A 26,922-nucleotide genomic window follows, 5' to 3' on the forward strand; every position below is an offset into this window, starting at 1 on the left:
GCTTAATTTCAACCAATAAGAACAGCGATTAATTTTCGATCTATTGTCCCAAATTTTCTGTTTTCGATCTGCTGTCCTTTCGATCTATTGTCCGGTCACCATATTTCAAATGTAGAAAATCTGACAATTGCGGCTACAAAATTTTACTATTCATTTTATTTGAAATTTGACTTCCGCTGTCTATTTCAGATTTCGTTATTCGGAACAGTACACTGTATGTGGTTTGATTTTTTTCGTTTTGATGATTGATTTCAGAATCTTACTAATTGCCGTGCAAAGTTTGTTAAAAGTGCCGCAAATTTAAGTCACCAAGGCCACCCACAGTGTTGCCACACAGGTCAGGCCCTAATTTTTTGGATGTCTGGTTTGCCGGATCTTTTCCGCTAGCGCCCCCCCCCCAGTAAATTAGGCACCCCCCATTTGTGTATGTTTTAACATTATGTATGCATATGGATTATTACATGTGAATACGCGTGAATGGGCATTTAGAAATTATTAACAGAGCGGTAGTTTGAAATTAATACGTTCATAATAATAATGAGCTGCATATAATGTAAACATCAACCAAAAACTTGTACTTATATTGCATTATTAGGAATTGCGTGCTTTGTAAAAGGGTCTACTACTTTCATTTTCCTGAAAAATGTTGCAAATGTGTCTGTTGATGTATTATACTAGGTACGTAATCATGAACACAAGTAACCTTTCCGGAAAGTAGCAAAACAATGATATTTGGGGGGTGCCTAAGTTTCGACTATATAGGACTGGGGGGCGCTAGCGGAAAAGATCCGGTTTGCCTCAAAGAGTGTCTGTTTAATAGTGTCGGGTAGGGTCAGATTTTCTTTGACGCACGTGAACTGCGAAGGTACCTTAAGATTTTAGCATAGCAATGTTTATGGATGCAGGGCTTAAACATCCTTGAATCCAAACTAGTGAGTAGCTGAGCGTGAATGCAAGCTTCCTAGATATGTTGTTTTAGGTCTATACAAGTTTTGCAGCTATAATGCTCTTTACCAACCACTTACGGGTCTTTCCCACTATAGCACCCAATGAAATTACAGCCCCCCTTAAGGTGTAATTACCATGTTTGAGGGGCTATACGTTATCTGACCACTAAGCTGGGGGCTATAATGGGAAAGACCACACGTTACATTTCGGAATTTGCGGTTCACTTTTACTTTAAATCAATTGAAATGTTAACTTGAATTTGGCATCATTGCTGATTCTGATAGTGGTGAATGCAGCATGGCTGCTTCTGAATTCATGTGCTTACAATTACTAGATCAAATTTTGAGGTGAGGATTGTTTTAAAGTAATGATACCGGTTCATGGGGTTTAAGTGCTTGTATTAACTGATTAAACCTCCCTCTCTCAAAATACTGATTTTGCGTTACGAGAAGTTCGTTCCCATGATAGTTTGGTGCTAGGACAATAGATCGAAAGACAACAGATCGAAATCGAAAATTGGGACAATAGATCGAAAATTAAATTATTCAAGTTGAGTATTGGAGTAACCAGACTTGAACGATCATTTATACAGCATATAACATGTTCTGTTGTGATATTTTGTTCGGTTGTGATAGATGCATATCAAGTCCCACGGGCCAATAAGGTATGACCATGGCTCGCGAGGCATGGTCATAATGTGGTAAATATATTGCAGCTCGCAAATAATGCTTAATTTCAACCAAAAAGAACAGATTAATTTTCGATCTATTGTCCCAAATTTTCTGTTTTCGATCTGCTGTCCTTCCGATCTATTGTCCGGTCAACTGATAGTTTGTCTAAACGAAAAGCTGGTAAGAAGTTAGTTAATTATTGAACGAATGCTTAATTTGTGAGGGTAGATACATGACTTCGCATCTTTTCCTTTTGTTTCCCCAGGTTAGTGGGTATGCATATTATTTGCAACATTGTAACAGCATGTGCTCCGAAGCTAGGGGTTGCATAAAGTACCGAGGGCATAAGAGGAAAATATCCTGAATTTTATACTTCGTGGGTTTGTTTACAACAAATCTCAAGTTTGCAGCTCGTATAAATGGTAGCAGATGATAAGATTAGTAGGCGATTTACCCAGTGTGTTAGAAGAAATTTATAATTAATAGGGCAATGAGTCTATAATTAAGAGAAGAGTAAGCCACAATGATCAGCCATGACTTTAAATTGTTAGCCTGCTTTTGAAATAGTTTTTGAAAATAAAGTTGATCATAACACAAGTCGTTAACTTTGTGATGTTCGCGATTGGGGTCTGTTAATGCAATGTAAAATATGTGAGTTCCCTTCGCTTCTTCTACCGTTAAGTTTTCTAGAGAGCCACAACTAAAGTATACCTTGACCCAAAATTTTTTATTCCAGTACCAATTGGTTTGAAATGCCAATTACCTGCTGAATTTCATTGATTCAAAGTTGATTCTTGTTGCTTTCTATCAGTTTAGATTTTTCAATTTTTGTAAGGGACGCAGATGCGGACAAAGTTGTGCAGGAGTATGAATTTGTTTATTATCATGACATACCAACCTAAGATAGAACGCAATTTTTGAATCGTATTTCACACTAGAGTGACATGATTGCTCGAGATTTTACCGCCAGAGACAAATTTTCAGCTTCAGTAAATTTCGGAAGACTATTTTGAAAAGTTGATTCGTAAATTGTTCTTGCCTACTCTATTGGATGTGAATTTTTTTAAACATCTTCTCGAATTCGGCAACTCCAATTTTATGATTCAAACTGTAAAATATTGCTCTTTGAATTTTAGTCGGTATGTCAGCGAATTCGTTAAAAACAGTTTTGAAACAGTATTCGAGTCTCATTTACCAATAAAAATATTGAGTCTCGGGATTAAGAACTATTCGACTACAAATCATTTCGTTTCGATTCTTTAGAAGTGAGCTGCATGTAGCGACGCGGAATCAATAAAAACTCTAGTCGATAAAACTGATATGAGCAGCATATTCAATATTTGGCATGAGATTTTTGTTTGTCAATGCGGCTTTAAATTAAATTTTAAAGTTCGGAAAGCATGCGCTTTTTCGTTGTCTGCTGGTATTTTTGGGGAATTTTGAACAACCACAGTTGCCTTTGAAATTATAAGTTAATTTAGGCTATGCAAATCTTTATGAAACCTTGTTGCTTACCTTGCAAACAGAGTAAATTGAGAAGTAGAGGACAATACTAATATTGACAATCTGACGGCCTGAATGTTTTGTAAATTCAGCGTCCTAATTTCGCCAGCTGTTACTTTCCGAAGATGTGCGGTTGTGCTCACGCGTCTCATGTAGATATTTTGAAAATGTTTTATTTCAAAATTTTCTGATGCATTTTTTGTCGAATTTCACCAGCATTTGTTACAAGTTTTATTTTTTGCTGAGTAATATTAAATTCGGCTTTACTTATTCATAAATGTCCGTCCGCACAAATTTGCAGAGTATCCGTTAGATAGGTTGCAGTTACAAAATTCCAGGTATTCGCAGATGAATTGGCTGTAGAATGAGGCCCTACCCAAACGTGATTCAACTTTTTGTTTCCTGTCTCTCGCTCCATTTATTTTCTGCTTATTCTGGAGAAATGATGATCCTCATTGATAATATTTCTTTCCTAGTGCAATGCATTTTTATGATTGAGTAGCCATTGCAAACTGCAATTTCTCAAGTTTATTGACTAAGCAAATTGAGAACTAGGATTTTGTACACCATTGGCTTTGGGGATCTACTTTGACGATAAAGTTTTATTTCGTTTACGTTCATTGGAAAGCTATTATTGGGTTGGCTTTACAAAAAGCGACTGATTCCCCGAATCGAGTTTAAGGTTAAAAGTGAGATCTAAGGCTCGTAGTGATATGACTGTTTCCCTCAGAAGTTTGCATTGAAAATCATTTTGCAATTCTTGCCATTCTAAAACTACACGAATAAATGTTTAATCATGAGTTTCCAACTCAACTTTCATCTGATTTCTCTATTTTACCATAGAATATTTTGATTGACTCGTTCTTCATTTGATTAATTTTAACTAACTCAAGGCCTTATTATGAAGGCTACGCTACCTCCATGAGTTGAAAAGATCTGCAAACATATTTCATGGTGCGGGTTTCTATTATTGAATTCTCCACGTCCTTGCGTCCTACAATGTATAGTAGTTTTGACTTTTTGATTCGATAGTTGATCACAAAACAGTTCTAACTTTCTTGAAGTTTTGTCATCGATATTTCAAATCCAGTGTTTTTTGTCTTTCTCGGGCTACTTTAATATTCTGGTTGTACAGCTGAGCCGGAAACGCTCGCTTCACTAAGAGTTTTAGGGGCAATTGGAACCCATTAGAAAGAAAATCGAGATTTTCTAGAATGATTTGAATTCCTTTTGTGGATACCTTTGCTGTCTGGTGTCTGCTTCATGTTATGCTCAATTTTTGAGAAAGTATTGCTCTAGGCAAACATACTAGTTAAATATTATAAACTGAAAGCATGGAGTGAATGATTTGTTTTTTTTTTAATTTGAGAAAGAAAACACGAAACAAAATCAGAATTAAATATTCAAATTTTACACGAGAAAACCAAGAGAAAAAACAGATTTATAAATGAAAGAACAAAGAGGTACTTCAGAGAGGGGAAAGTACCTTTGAGATTTCATTTGAGAAACGAAGAGGAAATTGCAGAGAAAATATGATAGATTATATTGAAATAGGAAAAACCAAAGATAAAACATCAATATTGTCCGCTTTCCGGCATCAAATATAATTGGAGAATACTAAGTTAATCTGTTCATCACAACCTCAAAAAAACTGTGGAAACTAAAAAACTTGATAAAAATAAATTCAGCATCTTTTTTAACCATTAGGAGAATATTCTGAAAATTGGAAAAAAATGTGTGTTAATTGGAAAAGTATTTGACTAGTATAATCGGATCATCACTAGTAAAATCAGTTTGAAGACTCTACATGAAAAAAATATCGTTCTTTGACGGAAATCAAGGGTGCAAAATGACATCTACTTTTCACTGAAAAACATTGGCCACTAGTTGACTAATCTCACTTTCAAGCGATCTTACAAAAACCACACAACGTGCTGCTGATCATTGAAAAAAACTAACAAAATTGGTTGACTTCTGTCTTCTCTTCAAGTTTGAGGGCAATAAAACCATCAGTTTTATTTCAGTATAACAAAATTATCTCACTTGAAAAAAGCGTATTGGCGAATGTCACGCTGATTTCGAAAACATTAGTCTATATGCTAAATGAATGCTGATTTACGTTAGTGGTCGATTTTGTAATTGACTGCAACAATTTGTTACTACTTTTGCGGTATAGAACCTTATTTACTAAGTTTAGACAGTTTTGACAGGCGAATCGGTATCTCAAAGTCCAAGCAGAGACCACGGATTTGGACTTTCTTTGCAGCAGTTTAAGATAATTATTTTTATCAACACGTTTGATGAATCTCTAAATACGATGTATAGAACAATCGTAGAGACAATATAAACAATCTCAATAAGTAAGGATTCGACTTGCTGCATTTGCAATGCGGAAAACAAAACAACATAACTCCAGATATCAGGTATGCATACAGCCATTTAAACTGGAGCTAGAAGAAACGGTATATCAGTTCTCCTTTGAAAAAAAACAAGAACATACAAGGAATATACATAGTTATGCATGCTTCCTTTCAAAGATATGGGAGTCGTAAAAGGAACGTATTTATTTACATGTAAAATAAAGTTTCACAACTTGCTCGTCACAAATGATGAAAAAGATATTAATTAGTTTATGTGTTTATACTATTTAACTAAGGTATTAGAATGGCTTGATGAATTGCACTAATACAACGCTAAAAAACAGTAGCCAATCTCAATAAAAACTACGGAGTGTTTTTTAGATTTCCCGCAGAAATTTTTCTTTATTGTAGATGCTTCCGTTTTAAGTTCACTAGACAACTAAGTCTCTTCCAACAGCTCAGGATGATCGGCCACTAACATTTCACCCTTTAAATATCAAAAATTTTTTGGTTGGAAGAGAAAAATTTGTGCAGGTTTGTTGATTGCTCTCTTTGATGGCTTTTCACTGATATTAATAGTGTCCTAGTGTGTGTAGACGAGTTCAGTTGCTAGGCACAAGGAACGAAGGTAACGACAATTTATGTTCTAATGTATGTACAGAAATAAAAGCTAGGAAACTTTGTTGGGCAAATCAGTAGAGTAAGCAAAATAGGACTTATTGGTCAAAAAATGAAAAAAATTTGTGGCAAATTTTATTGCTCCGTACGTGCGTTTCTTATACTTTTTGCGTTTCTATAATTAAATTGCACAACAATTGACTAAGTTAGTTGCCTCTAGGTTAAGTGCCCGACTATCAAACCTTTTTTATTTTAAAGCATTGTTTTAGAAGCTTGAGAATTGATATAAAAACTTCATTTCCATGTCTTTGGCTATGAAATAATTTAATATGAATTGTTTTGGGGCGCTGTCTTTTTTCGTTTCTTCACACAATTTCATATTTATGAAGTCAAATTCAAGTGAATTTGATCCCGCCGAAGCATGAAGTAGAGCAAAAAAGAAAGTGGTTTTGTGGCTTGAATTTTTTTCACTATAATTTTAGAGCAGTGAGACAACAGTGCTTGAGCAGACATTCACTTTCCAGACTGTGAGTTTTTTTCACATGCAACATGTTGACTCTAATTTTTTTACAGATTTTTTAATTTTTGATCGGATAATTCTTGTGCAATAACTTGTCCTGCTATGTTTTTTTTGTCATTTCAATGTGTGGATTGTTATGTTATACGCATTTATCTCTCAATCGATGTATTGACAAGTTTCACTGCGTGTCCAAATATGCTTATTTCATTTTTGTTGAAGCGCTTAGTATGCATGCATTTCCGTTGAACTTCGAAAACTGTTTCTGATGGAAAGTGTTAACGAGTGCTTGCGCATTTCCCTTTTTCGTTTATTGTTTATTGTTTTCGTTGTATTGGAGGATAAATTAGACAATGGTTTAATTTTCGGCCCCACCAGAGGATTAAACGCGTGGTTTTGATTAATGAATCTGATACAAAATTTCGTATAATAAAACTTTGCTATTTTTGTTTTAAAGTATCTTCGATGTACCTTAATATCTATTCACCCTGATTTTGAATACTTTCCAGGGACATTTAATTTTTAAGTATTTTAAAAGAAAAATCGCAGGTGTTGATTTGTTGTTATTATAATAAATTAAATCTTTTAAAATTTTTTTTAATTCTCTTTTCTTTATTTTCCTCAATTTAGATTTCGAGAGCCGTATGTGTTTTTGTGGTTTTTAATTCCAAAGAATTTTCTGACACTGAGGTTAATCATGAAAATTTTTTGTTGCTCATTCTTTGCGTTATAATTTGGTAAGTACAAGGTACCGTAATAGTCTCGAAACGCTTTTCTTTATTTGGTTTTCAACGAAGAATAAATTGGAAGACGAGTGCTTGAACCCCCTAGCTTGCTGGTATGCATCGCAAAGTTTTTGCAGGTAATAGTATTTTCATCAGAATTGATTTTTAGAATAGCATCAATATTAAATTGGTTACGTAAACAAATATTCCATGAAAATTGTCATGTCTCTATTCAACAGAGTCCTTCGTTATATAGTTTCCCAAATGTTTGCTCAAATAACAAGCGGCGAAAAACCACCAATCAAGTGCTTTTCAATCTGAAGTTTGTCGCTAAATTTGTCCAAAAATTGACTTCTTAATGAATCTTCATGGAGATACATTAACTTTATATAAATTGAATCTGCGGATCTATTCTGTTTCGCCCCCCCCCCCCCCCCCAGTTTTTTTTATGTATTATGACCCCCAGTTACGAATTATATGTTACATGGCACGTTACTGTGTGAGAAAATAGCATGTGCGCCTGGGGGTCATAAAAGATTTTTGCTCACTAAGCTGGGGGGGGGGGGGGGGGGAACAGAATAGATCCGAATCTGCTAAAACGTATTAAGGTAAAATGAGATCACTTGTAAATTGGAATTTAATATCCTTTTCCCCCAGCAGATAATCATAATTACACACTCAAAAATAGCAAATGGCCAATTCTCAAAAGACATTTAAGTGAGGCTGTTCATATATGTTCTCAAATAAAGAAGCTATATGTTCGAAAATATAAAAAGTCCAACTAAGTGTGGAAACATACCTACAATCGTAGCTGTAAAGATTTTTGATTTGATTTGTTCTTTTTCACACTGATTAAAAAAGTATTCATTTCACGTTTGCTTTAAACTTTTCTGGCTGTTAGAAACTCAATCGTAGAGGATAACTTATATCCAAAATTCTTTAGTACTAGTGATTTTTGCCATTTTTTGTTTTTCTTTTGAAATATGGGCTGTTCTGTTGTCGGGTTCTGCTTAACATATAGGCAGTTAGTAAACTGCTTCAAATTTTCCGATGTTTCCTTGAGCCTCACAAGTGGTGTTTTTACTTTTTGCAGTGTTGTAATTATGCTGGTAATTATGCTTCTAATGAGACTACACCCCCCCCCCCCCCCTAACTCAATGGGCAAGGTAGGTGTTGGTGTTGTTATGTCATCTGTGCGCATGTCCGATGTTTCATTGCAATATACTGGTCTTTCTCATAACAGCCCTGTACACAAAGTTATACCCCCCCCCCCATTTTAACATTATAGCCCCCCCCCCCCCCCATTTTAACATTATAGCCCCCCCCCCCCAGCATTATTGTTTGTTTAATATTTAATTGGTGGGGGGTGTTTACACGTTATCTGACCACTATGATGGGGCTATAATGGGAAAGACTCTGATTTCCTTATGTTTTGATTTCTTTTGCCTTTGTCAAAAGTCGTGAATCAAAATGGTGTCAACATCCAATAATGATCTGCTACGCGTAATTTGTGGAAACGCGGGACTATTCCTCACTAAATTCAACACTCTTGTTGCAGAAATTGACTTCTGGCCAAAACTGAACTACACGATTGTTGTTTTAGTCTACTGTATTGTTGTGTTGTTTCAGCAAATTGCGAACAAATCTATTTATATTTCTATACTCAAGTCTAGACGAGGTGAGACCAAATCAACAAAAACAATTAAATATTGCTTTAAGTAGCCGCGTCGTCAGTCATATTTTGCGCAATAAATTTTATTAGTCAGCCCCCAACCCCTGCTGAACTTTTACCCACTTCCGGACCCCGTAAATTTGGCTTGGAAATACTCGGTCTGAGCACCATTGGGTCTGTTGAGAGGTGTGGGCACTTTGACCTGGGTAGTCCAACGCACATCGCAAGTAATGGTGTCTGTGCAATTATAACTCCCCAGCCAGAATATGTCTTCTGTAATGTAGGCATGCGCTCGTAAACTACGCGGGGGAGGGGCATAATGGGAAAGACTCGAATAGATCATAACGAGGACTCAAGAACTCAAGGGTGTAATTTGGGATCTTTTCCGTTTGTGCCCCCCCCCCCCCCCCCCACCTAGTTCGTTATGCTCTCCCCAATTACAGAGCACGTCTCATTACATGGTAAATCATGTAAAAATATGGCACGTGCGTTTGGGGGGGGGGGGTGCAAATAATATGCGCCCACTAAGCTGGGGGGCACAAACGGAAAAGATCCGTAATTTCTATAAGTGACTTGATTTGTTTCAGCTGTTCAACACAAACTCCCTGCCTTTTACACAGGTGTTCAGTGCCTTTTGTTAGCAATGTCAGCTGTGCATGTAGCAGTGTGTTTCCTCATCACTCTAATGGTGGTTGACCAGTCAATGGCATTTCCGATTTCGAACCAACGTGTGAAGGAAATCGCGAACTCTTTGAACGACACTACCATCGATTCCTGGAGAAACATGTACAAGTTGTGGTCTTCCGATGAAGGAATGGACGTTTCAGAACTCCCGGCTCCTCTGAACAACACTTCGGTACTTTCACAGGTTAAGGAGGTGCTGTACGAGATCCTGATGCAGGTTCCAGGAGGTTTGGACGAAGACGCATTTGATGAGGTCAAAGGATTCCGAAAAAGGGCACCAATCACTGACGCGAAGCCAGTTGATAACGAAAATGTGGTTTTGGATATCCTTTTGCATTTCACCCTCAGTCTTCCTTAGATTCCTTGATTGCTTCGCAATATTTTGATATTAACTTTGATGAATGTGACACTTGACCAATATTGGCTGATTTGGCCGCGAAGTTCTGGCTTTTGTCTTCACTAAGCTTTCAATCATTAATTTTAATAAACTTTCTGCCAACTGTTTTGCCATGCCCGTTGGATTCATTTGTAGATGCTTTTATTTGTACGGCTATCAACAGAAGATTCCCGTAACTTGGTTGACAGCTATTCAAAGCATAAACAAATTAATTTGGGTCTTTCCCATTATAGCCCCCCCCCCAGCAGCTTAGTGGTCAGATAACCTATAGCCCCCGCCCACCCCCCAATCATGGTATTTATACCATGATGGAGGGGGCTATAATTTCAGGGGGGTATAATGGGAAAGACCCACTAATTTGACAAAAAAAAAATTTTTAAGGTTATGTCCTACATATGCTCCAAGTTAATATTCCGGCGACGCTTATCAAAATTCTTGGCTTAATTATGGGCTTAAAACACTCTGGTCTTTCGAGTAACGATTCCTTGGATTTATCTAGCTTAGGTCATTTCATTCGATCAGATTTCGCATTATCATTTTAGATTAAACCAGTGGTTACGATAGTCCTATATCTTGAGTTAGATAAGACGACAAAACATGTTTTGTTTTGTCTATGCTCTGATTTGTTTTCCAAAATTTCCATAATTTATGCTTACCGAGAAAGCCAACAAGATTTGTCAGTTTTGCAAAGTAATTATACAAAAAAAAAACAAAAACAAACAAGTACATGGTAAGACCAAAAATTTAAAAATTAAATAATTTTTAAAAACCGGCTGTCTGTAATAAAATCAAAAAATTACCAAAAATGCATTTTTCTCTAAATCCGAAGAAAGGCACCAATCACTGACGCGAAGCCGGTTGATAACGAAAATGTGGTTTTGGATATCCTATTACATTTCACCCTCAGTCTTCCTTAGATTTCTTGATTGCTTTGCAATATTTTGATATTAACTTTGATGAATGTGACACTTGACCAATATTGGCTGATTTGGCCGCGAAGTTCTGGCTTTTGTCTTCACTAAGCTTTCAATCATTAATTTTAATAAACTTTCTGCCAACTGTTTTGCCATGCCCGTTGGATTCATTTGTAGATGCTTTTATTTGTATGGCTATCAACAGAAGATTCCCGTAACTTGGTTGACAGCCATTCAAAGCATAAACAAATTAATTTGGGTCTTTCCCATTATAGCCCCCCCCCCAGCAGCTTAGTGGTCAGATAACCTATAGCCCCCGCCCACCCCCCAATCATGGTATTTATACCATGATGGAGGGGGCTATAATTTCAGGGGGGTATAATGGGAAAGACCCACTAATTTGACAAAAAAAAAAATTTAAGGTTATGTCCTACATATGCTCCAAGTTAATATTCCGGCGACGCTTATCAAAATTCTTGGCTTAATTATGGGCTTAAAACACTCTGGTCTTTCGAGTAACGATTCCTTGGATTTATCTAGCTTAGGTCATTTCATTCGATCAGATTTCGCATTATCATTTTAGATTAAACCAGTGGTTACGATAGTCCTATATCTTGAGTTAGATAAGACGACAAAACATGTTTTGTTTTGTCTATGCTCTGATTTGTTTTCCAAAATGTCCATAATTTATGCTTACCGAGAAAGCCAACAAGATTTGTCAGTTTTGCAAAGTAATTATACAAAAAAAACAAAAACAAACAAGTACATGGTAAGACCAAAAATTTAAAAATTAAATAATTTTTAAAAACCGGCTGTCTGTAATAAAATCAAAAAATTACCAAAAATGCACTTTTCTCTAAATCCGAAGAAAGGCACTAATCACTGACGCGAAGCCGGTTGATAACGAAAATGTGGTTTTGGATATCCTATTACATTTCACCCTCAGTCTTCCTTAGATTTCTTGATTGCTTTGCAATATTTTGATATTAACTTTGATGAATGCGACACTTGACCAATATTTGGCTGATTTGGCCGCGCAGTTCTGGCTTTTGTCTTCACTAAGCTTTCAATAATTTTAATAAACTTTCTGCTAACTGTTTTGCCATGCCCGTTGGATTCATTTGTAGATGCTTTTATTGGTATGGATATCGATTGAAGATTCCCGTAACTTGGTTGACAGCTATTCAAAGCATAAACAAACTAATTTGCGTCTTTCCTATTATAGCCCCCCAGTTTAGTGGTCAGATAACCTATAGACACCCCCCGAATCATGGTATTTATGGGCTATAATTTTAGGGGGGCTATAATGGGAAAGACCCACTAATTTGACAAAAAAATTTAGGTTATATGTCCTACATATACTCCAAGTTATTATTCCAAGTTATTAAAAAAACAAACAAGTACATGGGAAGACCAAAAATTTAAAAGTTAAATAGTTTTTAAAAACCGGTTGTCTGTAATAAAATCGAAAATGACCAAAAATGCATTTTTCTCTAAATCATCTATAAAATAAGCAACCAAAAAGCTCACTAATCAGAGTAATTGAACAGTCTCAATACAGTGTCAGATCTGTGGAAAACAAGCCTGAAGTCAATAACTGAAAAAGATATTTCTTAAAAATTTTATTGAGCTTCAATAGGACCAATCAATAACCGTGCTGATAATTGAGAGCAAAAACAGAAAATCGAAACTCAAAAAGTCTAACTAACTGTTGACCAACTTGCTTATAAGATCGATTTGACAATAGTGAGTTCACAAACTTTGGTTTCAGCGGTAAATTAGCATGGAAACATATGAACTAAAGTTAGAAATCAAATCATGCAAAAGTCAAATTAAGAAATGAAGGAGGACGAGAGGAGGGCGAGCTTTAAAATTAGGGCTGAACCTGAATACTCCTATAAAACACATTGAGTTTGTGACTAATAATCTCTTTCGTAGTTGTTGATCTTCTCTTTGCATTGTAAGCTGCGTTGTTTGTTAGACAATCTTGTGGGCCGCTGGTTACTAGATTTGGAATGGATCGGTTTGATCTGTTTGGCTTCTGATGTTGTTCTGAGTTGCAATTCGCCATCTCGCTCGCGGTGGCTTGACATCTAAAAGCTAATTGGAATGTTTTGACAAAATGCACTATCCTCCCACACAACGAGAGAAAAGGGTTAACAATATTATTGAATGTTGGAAGACTGGTTGTCAGGAGATGAATATGTGAAACATTTGGTGATAATGCTAAAGCTTGGAATTATGTTGGGTTTGTTGCTACGCTCCTTGAGTTGATCAGTTCTTCTTCATCTATGACTCTTGACAGTTTTACTGCAGGATGAGTGAGAGTCAAATGTCAAATGATCTTGGTATTCCGTCGGCTCCGTAATGACATTTCGTTATCCGTCCTAGGGGCCAAATACCTCTTGACATAAATTCGTTCAGAGTTCAGACTAAATTGCCCGCTTTGAATTGTTTCGACTGTTCTCTCCATTTTGCTCTGCTTATTAGGTCTGATGTGTACTCTCTTTGAAGTATTTTCCAGAAGTGGTCCAAAAGCGTTTGAGTATAGTTGAAATCTTTCTTCCTGAAAGTTTTCAATTTCGCTGTGATGCGGGCTAAGGCTGGATATTGTCGTCTAAGAATGAAGTGGTTGGGTGTTAGGGCTTCTTCGTCGTTGTTATCAGAAAAAACGTAAGCTATGGGCGGGAGTTAAGGATGCCTTCCGTTTCTGTCACTATTGTTTGGAAAGTTTCCGCTTTCAGTTGCTGACACCCTAAGATTATGAGAAGAGTTCTCTTCGCTGTTTGAATTATTCTTTCCCATATACATCCGAAGTGTGCAGCAAGTGGTGGATTCATTTTCCAAACTTTCTTTTGCTGCAATAATTGTTGGGCAATATAGGAGTTGTCAATGCTGATATTATACAAATTCAGTACCCTATTTGATGCTGTAAAATTTGTTCCGTTGTCGGAGATTATTATCTCTGGGTATCCTCTCCTGGATAAAAAACGTCTAATTGCAAGTAAACAACTGTCGAAGTCTAGACTATGGCAAACTTCAAAGTCCACTGCACGGGTTACTAAACACGTGAAAATGAAGATGTACTGTTTTTCAAGCTTGCGAGAATTATCCTCAATATAGAAAGGTCCGAAGTAATCTAATCCTACATAAATGAATGGGTATTGTTTTTCGGCGTCAGCAAATCGAAAGGGCGGAAGATCGGACATCATTGGTGTAATATTCTGAGCTCTCCATCGGCGGCATATGAAACATGTCCGGCTGAGTCTTCTAAGGAACCTTCGAAGACCAATGATTAAAAATGTCTGTTGCAGGTGCGCTCTGATAAACTCCGTTCCCATGTGCTGGCAGCTGTTAGTGTGAGCGTCTTGAACAATTAACTGAGTGACATGTTGATGTCCAGTATTATGGGGTGTTTTTGATTCCAAGGTATTGGCGCATGTCTCAGCCTTCCTTGGGCTCGCAAAACTCCATTTCTATCCAAAAATGGATTGAATTGAGTGTTGGTTCTAGTTGTTGTCCAGTTTGCATTCTATTAATTGTTTTTCTGAAAGTGTTTTTTCGTAAAATTTTTATCAGGTAAGTTTGAGCTTCATTCTGACTGTTTAGTGTATCTGTTTTCCGTAAAATGTTTGTTGCTTTGTACACGGTTATTGTCCTTCTGAGCAATCGTTTCCAAGTTGAAAATTTTGTTGGTTCTATGATGGGGTTCATACACTTAGGTAGAACTAAATTTGTCGCAGATAAAAACTTTGTTTGATCAAAGTTCCAGTGATCAGGGTCTTGAAAAAAACTTTGGTCCTTGTAGCCACTTCTCTTTGAGCTCTGATGGCTTCAAACCTCTGGTTCCATGGTCGGCAGGGTTGAACTTTCCGGGTATATGTTTCCATTCCTCCGCTTTAGAATGTTCCAAAATTTTGTTGACACGGTAAGCTACGAAAATTTTTTGTCATTTGTCTGAGCTGATCCATCCTAATGTTGCAGTACTATCCGTGTCCAGAAGTGAACTGAGGAAAAAATCTTGTCATTTTTGTGACCACAAAACTAACTAGTTCGGCTCCCATTGTCGCTGCCTCTAATTCAAGTTTAATTATATTTATTTGATTTATGGGGGCTACTCAGGATTTGCTAATGACATAGTTTACAATGACATTTCCTTCAGTAGTTGTAGATCTCATATAAATTACCGCTGAAGTTGCTATATTTGATGCATCTGTAAAGACATGAAGTTGTTGACTGGTCGTTGGTCCTGTGATACCTGATGGTATATTTATTCATTTTATTTAATCATTGCAGTAAAATTTATTTGATGCCTTAAATTAGTTCAATTACTTTCACCTTCATTAATTTGTTCAATTTGTTTACCTTATCATTTCGTTCCGTTGTCTAATAGTTTCCCGCTTCGTGATCAGACATGTCTGATCACGTATTCACGTTGTGCAACGCGAATCACCACAGCAAAATAATAAAGTACGACATGGCGCAGCCAGCAACGAAAAGAACACCTCTTGGAATCGACCCTTTCTGGGACAAACCGACACCGGACCCACCACTTCGCTGGGAGAAGTGGAGAGTTCAATACAAATTAGCGCTCTTAGCCAAAGAGAATATCATCTTGGACATGCTACTCGGCCCGAAGCCTGAAATGGTGGAACTACCCTTGGAACCCATCTATGAAGAGACGATTGTGGGTGCATCTGCACAATCAGAAAGGGAAAGGAACGCGCGCAACGCGCAACAAAAAATGAATTGGCAAAACAAATGCCAAAGACTCATCGAGATAGGCATAATGTGTGGTGACAAACCGTGGTCGTTGGCGGACCGAAAATCAGTATCTCTTCTCTACTTGAGTATTGGAATAGAGGGACGCCGTATCTTGAATTATAAGAACCCGCATATTATGATAGATACACTATCAACTCTTAATTTCTGGAAAATCGTGGAAGAAGCATTCATCCGCCCGCGTAACATAACATTTGATAGACATGTCTTTCTGATCACAAAACAACTCAGGGGGAAACTGTTGAACATTTCTACGGCAAACTAAAAGAACTGGCAGAAAACTGCGACTTTGAGAACAAAGAAGAAACTCTGATACGCGATGTGTTCATCACAAACCTGATCGACCCTGAGATCCAAAAAGAGCTACTAAAACAAACTGTGGAACCGCGTCAAGCGTTGGATTTGGCAATCAACATGGAACTTGGAATGCGAAATCAACACCAAATTCAACAACATAATAAAATGGTTGTCCCGGCGAACGTAAATGCCGTACAATTCAATAGCAATTCACGAACACCGTATTGGCAGAACAACAACCACAATGCTGCAAGACAGAATAATAGATCAACACTCAACTGTTCCAATTGTGGTGGAGTTTGGCTCCAAAATCATCGCGAAAAATGCATCGCAAAAGGAAAGACGTGCAACAATTGCGGATTATTAAACCACTTTGCGAAAGTCTGCCGCAAACAACAAAAGACAATCAACTCAAAACCACAAGATCCCAAGAAAAAGATGGTTCGGGTGGTGGAAGAAGACCCACATCCAGAGGACTCAGTAAACTTTGTTCAACCGCCAAAACTCTATGAATCTGATTACAGCAGCGGCGAAGAAGACAACACAGTTGCCATGATTGATTCCACAGTAGAGAAAGTTGAACCCCTCAATATGGCACTCAAGATTGGAAACGTTAATACAACTCTACTCGTGGACTCCGGGAGTGCATGCAGTATATTGCATCATTCACTCGCGTCGCAAGTAGTTCAGAACAGCCCCCGCGCTTTCTGGATCCACGAATCATCACCATCACAACTACGAAACTTCTCTAACGAGCCAATACAGGTACTGGGAAAAATCCAAGCTCCGATCACAAGCAAAGGATGGGTATGCAACACAGCAATCTTCACTGTTGTTGCTGACGGCTTGAAGTCCTTAATTGGTCGTGATTTGTTCGACCAAATTGGGCTTGCAGTAACGCAATCAACACTTCAAAAAGGTAATTCTGTCAATAACATTGCATCCTCGGAATTTAAAGAGCAAATAGCCACAAAATTTCCTGGGTTGGTATCACGCATCGGACGATCAAAAAGTCATGTAGCAAAATCTAAATTTCACAAGAATTTCCAAGCTAGACACCAAAAAGGTAGACGAATTCCTATCAATCTCCAAGACAAAGTTAATACAGAACTTCGAAAATTATTAGCCGAAAAACATATCATAAAACTGTCGAGCTGCCCAGATAATTATTTCATTTCACTTATTGTGGTGACTGTTAAAAAAGACCAAACGATAGAGCTTGCATTGGATTCAAAAGTTTTGAATAAAGCTATCCACAAAAACAAATATCAAATGCCGAATATTGATACGCTCATTGAATCAATTTCTCAACAAATAAGTGCTCCCGCCTCGCAAAACACAACTTATTTTTCTACGATCGATCCGAAATACGCTTACAGTCAATCGAATTTAGATGTTAATACAGCTAATCATTGCAACTTTAATATAATTAGTGGTGATATGACTGGCACGTATAGATTTCAAACAGGATTTTACGGACTTACAGACATGCCAGCAGAATTTCAAAAAGCTATGGATTATACTTTAATTGGATTGGAAAATACATATTGCTTTCTGGATGATATCTTAATTGTTAGCAAAGGGTCTTTGAATAATCACAAAAATTACGTCATGAATTGCCTACAACGTTTAGATGATGAAAATCTTAGGATAAATTTACCTAAATGTCACTTTGGAAAACTAGAAATTGACTGGCTTGGGTATCATATATCACAAGGGGGTATCTAGCCTCTCGAATCTAAGACTGCGGCAGTTTTGGCTCTTGATGCACCGAAAACATTAAAGAAACTCCGTTCATTTCTGGGATCCGTTCATTATATTGGTAAATTCATCCCAAATTTAGCCCAAATAAGCCACCCCCTTCGTCCGCTATTGAGAAAGTCTTCCAAATTCAATTGGACGACTGAACATGAAAATTGTTTCCAAGAAATAAAAACCCGCATAGCGAACGCTACTGCTAATAGTCACTACAACCCGCAACTCGAAACACGCGTGAAATGCGACGCATCTCGGTCAGGTCTTGGTGCGGCACTTGAACAACTAACTGTAGATGGGTGGAAACCGATTGCGTTCGCGTCTAGATTTTTAAACTCATGTGAGGAGCGCTATAGCGTAAACGAACTTGAACTTTTGGGTGTAGTCTGGTCCACAGAATATTTCAAAAATTATCTGTATGGAAAACAATTTAAAGTAATTACTGATCACAGAGCACATCTCTCAATTATGAAAGAACACCGATCTAATAAATCCTACAACAGTAGATTAACCCGATGGGTAGATCGTCTTCTCCCTTTTCAATTTGATATTGAACACCTTCCTGGGGCAAAAATGGGTTTAGTAGATTATATTTCTCGCAACCCATCTCAAAAAGCTAAAAAGGTCTCCACATACGATGAAGAGTTTATAGTCGCAAAGTTGAAACTAATCTCGAAATCAATTAACACATTAGAATTAAAAACTGAACACCCCACATCACGTTTACACCAGTTACTAACAAATCATACACTCGACCTGCAAAACACACCTAAAATTGAGACACATATCTCCGCACACAAATTTACACCTAAATTTGAGTCCCTTAATAGCTCAATAATTTCAATTAGCACACGCGCTATGCAAGTATGCGAGCATGTATTTAGCCATTCACTCGCTCCGCGAAATCATACCTCAAATAGTAGTTACCAATTAAACAATTTAAAATATGCACCACTCGCGTCTCAAAATCCACTTAGCACTCCTCTCGCTCTGCAAAACACCAGTAATAACAAACAATTAATCCAAATTAGGAATAAAGTGGCATACGCGCAGCACAAGCATCAAATTACTCAATTACAAATCCCGCCAATCGAATCACATTCCGAAAATAACTCAAAAAGTCACCACCCAGAATTCAAATCAGTGCTTTTTGCCCCTTGTCGATCTAGAATTCAGTTGCATTCTTCTACTCTCAAAAACTCAACTAAAACATCATCCATAATTAAAGATATCAATTTAATAGCTAACAGTATGCCGTCAAAGAAAAGAATAACCCGAGTGCGATTCAATGATACATCCCGAGCAGCGGATCAACCCTCAACCAGTGAAAACGCCACGCGCACCGCGAGTACGCGATCTAATTCATCATCTACACCCCGCACAGCAAATCAACGCCCGCAAAACATTAGTATTCCGGCGACAACAAGCATGGCACACAACATAACCCCAACATCCCCTACCCATTCTTCAAATGCTAGTACCCCGTTAACGCCGAGCCCGCACGTCCCCACGTTTGATTATATAGTATCAAAGATATTCAGTAAATCGCTCATCGCTTCCCTCACTAGCAAAGATGCCGTCTTAAAGAAGTCAGGGATTGCATACTGACAAATAACGAAGCCCGATTAAAAGCCATCAACCCGTACATACATTCGTACTGGAGGGACCTTCACGTGCGCTCCGGGTGCGTATGCATAGACGAGAAGGTAGCTATCGCCAACGTACTTCGCGAAGCAACTCACAGATGATATTCATGCCAGTCATCCAGGTACATGGGGCATGATCTGTATGGCAACACATTGCTGGTGGCCTTACATGCATCGGGAGCTAATAGTCAAGGCCACTGAGTGCAAACCGTGCACAGTAATTGGTAAGAATCTAAAATCCGTAATTCCCGCTAAGCAATTTACTCCTCATATACCATGTGTTGAACCTAATCAGGAAATTCAAATCGATTTTGGGGGACCAATTTTTTATGAAAAGAACAATGAAGTATATTTTTTGGCAGCAATCGATCGTTTTTCTAAATATCCAACTGCATATATGTATGAAAAAGCTAATGGACCAAATGTTCTAAAATTTTTGGACATGTACATCGAAACTCACGGAATTCCAAGATCTATCCGTTTAGACCAAGCTAAATGTTTAATTGGACATCAAGTAAAGACTTTTTGCAATAAAAACAACATTGAAATTATTGAAGCGCCTGTAAATGATCACCGTGCTATTGGGTTGGTGGAACGATTAATTCAAACAATTAAGAATAGACTCGCATGTATCAAAGAAGAGAAATTAGCTGCACACCCCTTTCATGTAAAGCATGCATTAAAGATAATTATTCACAAATTGCGAATATGTAAACAAAGAACAACAAAGATCTCGCCCTTCGAAGCACACTTTGGGAGAAAACCTGATACCCCGCTAAGTGTGATTGCAACTAAACCGAATTTGATGAATTTGTCGTATAAGGGTATCATAAATCACTATTTAGACGAAGAAACAGTGATGCCGGAGGAAATATTGCCCGATGACAAATGGATAAGTGGATACAGAAGCGACATAGAAGTTGAAAAGGGCATGCCACGCGCCACAACGGAAGCGAGCGCAAGAGGGAGGGCGAGCACGGATGGCGAATCCAGATTTCTAAAAACAAAAGCAATCCGCCCCATTCCCCTAAAAGAACGATCCGTAGAGCTAAACTTGGCTCGAAAAATCCACGGTAAAAGACGATCCAAGAAGAAACTTGAAGGCCTCTATGAAGTTCTCGCCCCAGGATGACACATCTTAAAAATAAGCCCGACTACATCGACCATCAAGGAGCCGGGCAAACAAATTGTTACCGTCCGCAATAGCGATATTGCCAAATTCGGCACCCATCAGGAGAGACAGACTCCATTAAAAGTATACGCCGACAGACGCGGGCCACGTGCTGGGGAGAAGGTCGTTGAAGAGCTGATCCACAGCCACAGTAAAGAGTTCACCCGAAAGCAAAAGGGTGACAAAAAGATGAAACATAGGAAGAGAGAGCCAGGCAGCGGAGTCTCTTCACAGCGCTCAAACATTTCTCGCGCAATGCGGGGGCGCGTCCCAAAATTGCCAAACTTCGCTGCAATCCGAAACGCTCAACCTCCACTCGAGATCAGCGAACCGCCTACAAATGCGCCCACTGATCCACCCGCAACAGCATCTTCAACACGATCTTCTGACCGTAATAGGCGAAGCCCGTCATATTACGGTTCTGAAACGTCATCTCCAGGATCAGACATCCTACCACCGCCTAAACTACCCCGACGAGCGGGTGATGTCGAAAATTTTGCACCACCTGTCACCGTTGTCGAATCGGTGCAACAAATCTTGGAAATACAACCGGAAGAGCAAAACGTGTCACCACAGATTGGTTCTGTCTCGCCTCCCGTGGTACGAAATGTACCTTTGCTAGAAACGGACACCCCGACATTGGCTAGATCTATGACTGCTCTCGATGCAGAAGAACAAGATTACGAAAATGACGATTGGACCTTGTAACACTCAAAAAACTGAAAAGACATTTTATATTGTATTAATCATCGTATTTTTAGTTATGATAACCAGCAAATATATTGATATTATCTATTTAACCGGGGACCTTGTATGAATTTGTAAATATTGTTATTATTAATTATATCTGAAAAACTGTATATTACAATTTTTCTTGTTGCTGCGAAGGGTATGTGATACCTGATGGTATATTTATTCATTTTATTTAATCGTTGCAGTAAAATTTATTTGATGCCTTAAATTAGTTCAATTACTTTCACCTTCATTAATTTGTTCAATTTGTTTACCTTATCATTTCATTCCGTTGTCTGATAGTTTCCCGCTTCGTGATCAGACATGTCTGATCACGTATTCACGTTGTGCCCAAGTGGCTCCAATCTGTTTAATTCATTCCTTTCACTTTATGCAATTCAATTCAGTTTGCAAAACTGTCTCTTGTTCTCCCGCTCCGCAAGTAAGCGAAACAAAAGTTAAAGTAGATCTCGCTCCGCGAATCACTCATAAACATTCTGTCTGCATACTCGCAACGCGAATCACAGCAAAATAATAAAGTACGACAGGTCCTATTACAAGGCACTTTTTTGTAATATCTGGCATGCTGTTGAATTCGCAAAGCAATTTCTGCAGGTCACTATGAAATTCGGCTGGTACTTCTTCGTCCGATTGCTTGCCTTGTTTAATGACTGCCTGAAGAAGGCTTCGAATTCGTATCGCAAATGGTGTTATCATCCCCAAGGGATCAAAAAGCGAAGCTGCTATTGACAAGAGTTGTCTTGTTGTAGTTCAATTTTGATAGTTAAATTTTGATGTCTAAAATGGGTTTCCTAAATACGAAAGTGTCGTTTTCGAAATCCCACTTTTGTCCCAGAACTCGTTGCGTGAGTTCTGTATCTCTTTCAGTGTTGTCAATTAAAGGAAAACTCGATTCGTTGCCGAAAAATTTCGTTAAGTTGAATCCTCCTTCTTTTAGTGTTTCTTTGATGCATGTTGTCTGTTCGGTTGCTTCTTCTGTTGTCTGGAAACTCTGTAAAAAGTTGTCCATGCAAAAATTACTCAATATTGATCAACTGGCTTCAATGATACGTGCCGATAATCCGTGGCATATTTTCGAAGTACATAGATAGCACACGAGGGCGAGCAAGTTGCACCAAATATGAGTTGCTTGTATTTGTATATTGTTTCGGTGTTGTTTTTGTACCATACAAACCTTAATGCGTCTTGATCTTCTTTCCTTACTGCTATCTGCATAAACATGGATTCTTTATCTTCGGTAACTGCTATGGCAAACTGTCGAAAGCGTAGTAGGAGTCCAACTAAACTGCAGAGAAGACCTGGTCCAGTTAGAAGCGCTTTATTCAATGTCTTTTGTAAATAGATGCTGCGTTTGTTACACGACGAATCTCTTTCTTCTGTTTGTGCTGTTTTGGATGGTGGGGAAAATACCACAATTGGTTGCATGTTGGGGAAGGTTCTCGGTTCGCCTCTTCAACGTAACCTTTTACAATGTCGTTCTGAATTAAGCTGTTTTAGGTGTCAGCTAACTGTCTGTCTTCATTGACGCGCGTTTCCAATGATCGTAGTTGGGCTTTTGGGAGATAGTAATTGTCAAATAATTGTATGTTTTCTTTCCAGGATAGTCCAATCTCATACCTCTCTCCGTTATGTTTTACTATATCCTCGAACATTTGTAGGGCTTTCTTGTCTTTTTGGTTTATTGTATTAGGTGAAGCTTTTGTTGTGATTGTTCCTTCACAGGTCCAAAATAATTGGAGCATGTCTTCGTCCAATATGCATTCGTCCCTTCTGATTTAACCCTATCGAATAAGGTTATATGACGATTGCATTTGTTCTTCTCTGTAAGCTGTCTATACTTGTTTGGGACTGGTCCCGTTATTGTCCATCCTAATTGTGTGAGAACTCCGTACGGTGTTCCCGGTTGTCCGATTGTGTACTTGAGTGGAACTGTTGCTGTAAAAGCATCGGCTCCTTTCAGAATACCTATTCTGTTGTCCCTGATTTGAGAAAAATTGATACCGTTTAAAAGACCGAAATCCTTACAAACGCTGTTGAGCATCTGAATTGGCACCGTCGGCATTTGAAAGTCTGTGGTAGAAGTGGCAAACACTGGTAAGTTAATGATAGGTCTACAGCTGTCGATGGCTCCAAATCCAAGAAAAATTTCTGTTGTTTCTATCGTGTGTTCTTGGTATAGTGATGCTACGGGGATTGTAACAGATTTCCTTTCACTGATTCCTAAAGCATCTGCAATTGTCCAGGTAAGTTGCGTATTGTCACTTCCACTGTCAAGGAGAGCGTAAGTTTCAATGGAGACTGTCAGTCTCCGAAAACACTGTTACCGGTATTGCTTGGAGCTGAACATGTTGGCGGATCCAACTGCTCGGCTGGTTATTACTGCAAGTGTAGTTCAGGTGTCGGCTATTGCTGCCTGATGAACTTTGCAAATTTTGGTCTGTTGAGCGCTGATATTGTTGGTTAAAGTTTCCGGAAGTTGGCTGCTCTGGCTGAAATTGGATGTATTGGGCACTTGATGTGATTGACCGTAATAGAAGTTCCGGTTATGTCCGTTGTAGCTGTTACTATTGTTGTATTTACCATTTGTGCTATTGTTGCTGTTGCAGTTGATGCTGTTTTTGTTGATGTAGTTTTTGTTGTTGCTGTTGTTGTTGCTGTTGTATCGGTATTTGTTGCGTTGCCGGTTGTAATTACTGTTACCATTATGTCTATCTTGGTTATTGTGTTTGGGGTTAGTGCTGCTCAAGTTTTTGTTCCACGAAGAACTATTGTTTGTGAAATTGAACTGGTTTCTGTTCAAGTTATCTCCATTGTGTCGGTATTCAGATGCTGATTGTTTTTGTCCTGGATTACTAGGCTGTGTTGTATTGAAATAGTTACGGTGTATTGTTGAGTGATGAAAAGCGTTACAATTGTCTATCTGGAATCTGTATTTACTGTTGCATTGTCCTTTTGGATGTTCAGAAAGACAATTAGGGCATAAGTTCAGTGGTCTCACTGTCTGCTGTCTGTCGTACACGTTTTCACTCAAATATTTTTGACATTTTCCTAAATTGCGGCTTTGTGAACAAAGCGGACAAATCTTTCTAGCGTTGGTCCTTTGTTCAGATTTTCCACTTTGGTGTGTTCTCGCATAGAATGAATTATGAGTACGTGGCATATCTTCGCCCGCTTCGCCATACTTGTCTATCCAATCTATGAAATGGATCAAATTTGGGTTAACAAGTTCTTTGCGGATGACATTTTCGTTCCACTTTATTATCATTGCAGGAGATAGTTTTTCTTTGATTACTCTGAGAACGGCGGATGATTGCAGGTCCGGCGTAAACTCGTGAAGAAGAAAAATTTGTGATAATGGTCTGAAAGAAGCTGCAAATGAAATGAAGCTGTCTGGGTTGTCTGTTGAAGGCTTGGGTCAGCGTTCCAGTTTGTCGAGATATGCTGCAATAACATTTTGTGGTCTCCCAAATCTTCTCTTGAGTTCGGTTATTGCATCGTGATAAAATTCTCCATTATATGAGTATCCAAATACGCTTTCCCTTGCGCGATCAGTGATAGCGTTTTGCAGATAGATGATTTTCTGTGCGTCCGAATGGGACACTTTATCATGTATTGTTGATTTGAAATAACAATACCACTCGTGCCATTTGAGGTGGTCTTCATTGTATGTCTTCAGTTGTGTCTTTGGCAAAATTATGTTTATGTGTGGTGTAAAAAGCAAATTGCTAAAATGTTCGTTGGTTGGATTGTTAGTGTGATTTTCAGGTGGTTGTGTAGCAGATTTGAAGTGAACTGTTGGTTGTCTGACATTGGAGCTGTCTTCGTATCTCTCCATTCTGTTTTCGCTGATTTTGTGTATTGCATGAGACCGGTTGCGGCAAGACCTTGTTTGTATTTCTATGTCAGATGTGTCTACTGATACTGTTGCCTTGCAGGTTGTCTCTGTTAATATGGTATTCTCATTGTAACGAGGTTGATTTCGATTCTCGGTTGAGAAATTGTTCCTATCCCTTAATTGTTTTTTTTATTCGAAGCAAGAGTTCGTGAATTTGTTAGGCAGTTCTCATGTTGTGTTGTTTGTTGGTGAGTTGTGTTTCTAGCAATAATTTGTAGTTTGGATGCTTGGTTCTTCGAGGAAACCTTTGCACAAGAATCGTTTCGTTGGATTTGTCCCTTCATCGCTTTCACTGTCACTGTCGTCACAGCTGTCCCCTGAGGGACAATTGGTAATAACTTTTTGTGTTTTGAGCGCTTTTGAATTTCTGAGTTATTTATCTGAAAGCTGATGGCTTTTAAACTTTGCTGAGTTATTTACTGTTGGTGTTGTTTGGGAAACCTGAATGTTTTTGTTGGATTTCACAAATTGAAATGCTGCGGTAAATTGATTATGCCAATTTGTTTCAATGTTATGACGCGTGGACAAAGAGGCGTTAACAAAGACGCGTGGACAAAGTCTTTTTTGTTTATAAATATGATATTATGTATATAAATATGTATAGGTAAATGGGTTTATATAGATATAGGTTACTTCGGATTGAGACCCTTTTACTTTTGTTACTTTGTTCTTTGTTCGAAAGATAGAACATGAAAAGTTAGTTGCTGGCAAACAATCCTTCTATCTCTTGTCATATTCTGAAACTATTTTCCTTCTCTTTTGGTATTTGTTTTTGATTATGCTATTTCTGCATTTTTTCTATTCTCCTTCCCTTTTGTGAGTTTTGAATTTTCCCTCTCTTTTTTCGTATTCGTTGACGGGCTGTAGTTGCAGTTCTCAATTGTTCTAAAATAAAGAAAACATTGAGTTATGTGAATACAGAAATTCGGTGTTGAGACGAATTCAAAAGTACTCCCCGTGTTGAGACGAATTCAAAAGTACTCCCCGTCTTTGCGTCAATTTTTTTTTCAATGTCTTTACGATTTTAATTTTATCTCAGAAGTTTTAGTTGCAGTTCGTTGTTTAGGGGTCACCAATGTTGACCAAGTTGCTTTTAAGATCGATTTGATAATAGTGAATTCAGAAACTTTGGTTTCAGCGGTAATTTAGCAAGGAAACATATGAACTAAAGTTAGAAATCAAATCATGCAAAAGTCAAATTAAAAAATTTTGAAATATTGAAGCTTGAGCTTCAACGCTAACCTCAATTTTAAGGTGTCCCGCTTTTTAACCCCTATTCATTTAACCCCCGATCTTTCAAGCACCATTTAATCACCCCTGTATCATTTAACCTCTATCTTTTAACCCCTCTATCATTTCACCCCGATTTTAATCTCTATAAAATAAGGATAATTAAATTAGCGATATAATCATTTGGCCGTGCCTCAGCGGCTCGTGGGACTCGATATGAAACTTTCACAACCGAACGAGGGATTAATATATCCACTCAAGGCGTTAGCTGATAGCATTATTGGGTCAATATTGGATGCCAATTAATTCAAAACAAATTAAAGAGACTTGTCATTAACAGGACAAAATGAGAAAACAAAAGGAGCAAAACCAGCGTTTTATAAA

General features: G+C 38.0%; 6 protein-coding genes across 7 annotated transcripts in view; 3 read left to right on the forward strand and 3 right to left on the reverse strand.

Annotated features, from left to right (window-relative positions):
* Window positions 1-26,922, reverse strand: part of LOC142342672 (failed axon connections homolog) — a 548,023-nt gene that overhangs the window by 369,882 nt on the left and 151,219 nt on the right. The window lies entirely within an intron of this gene.
* The window catches only part of LOC142342673 (failed axon connections homolog), a 546,280-nt gene that overhangs the window by 368,139 nt on the left and 151,219 nt on the right, over window positions 1-26,922 (reverse strand). The window lies entirely within an intron of this gene.
* LOC142342670 (cleavage stimulation factor subunit 1-like) overlaps window positions 1-26,922 on the forward strand; it is a 518,885-nt gene that overhangs the window by 365,137 nt on the left and 126,826 nt on the right. The window lies entirely within an intron of this gene.
* Window positions 1-26,922, forward strand: part of LOC142342671 (RNA-binding protein Musashi homolog 1-like) — a 452,119-nt gene that overhangs the window by 365,137 nt on the left and 60,060 nt on the right. The gene's annotated exons all lie outside the window — the stretch shown is intronic.
* The window catches only part of LOC142342666 (putative transporter YutK), a 280,988-nt gene that overhangs the window by 102,852 nt on the left and 151,214 nt on the right, over window positions 1-26,922 (reverse strand). The window lies entirely within an intron of this gene.
* On the forward strand, window positions 8,813-10,200 carry LOC142342972 (uncharacterized). Its single transcript, XM_075394653.1, has 2 exons — window positions 8,813-9,020; window positions 9,602-10,200. Exons 1-2 carry the CDS (start codon window positions 8,813-8,815, stop codon window positions 10,054-10,056), a joined length of 663 nt encoding a protein of 220 aa, XP_075250768.1. The 3' UTR covers window positions 10,057-10,200.

The sequence above is a fragment of the Convolutriloba macropyga genome, chromosome 7, assembly GCF_964194025.1.
Source record: "Convolutriloba macropyga chromosome 7, txConMacr16.3, whole genome shotgun sequence".
Classification (NCBI taxonomy): domain Eukaryota; kingdom Metazoa; phylum Xenacoelomorpha; order Acoela; family Convolutidae; genus Convolutriloba; species Convolutriloba macropyga.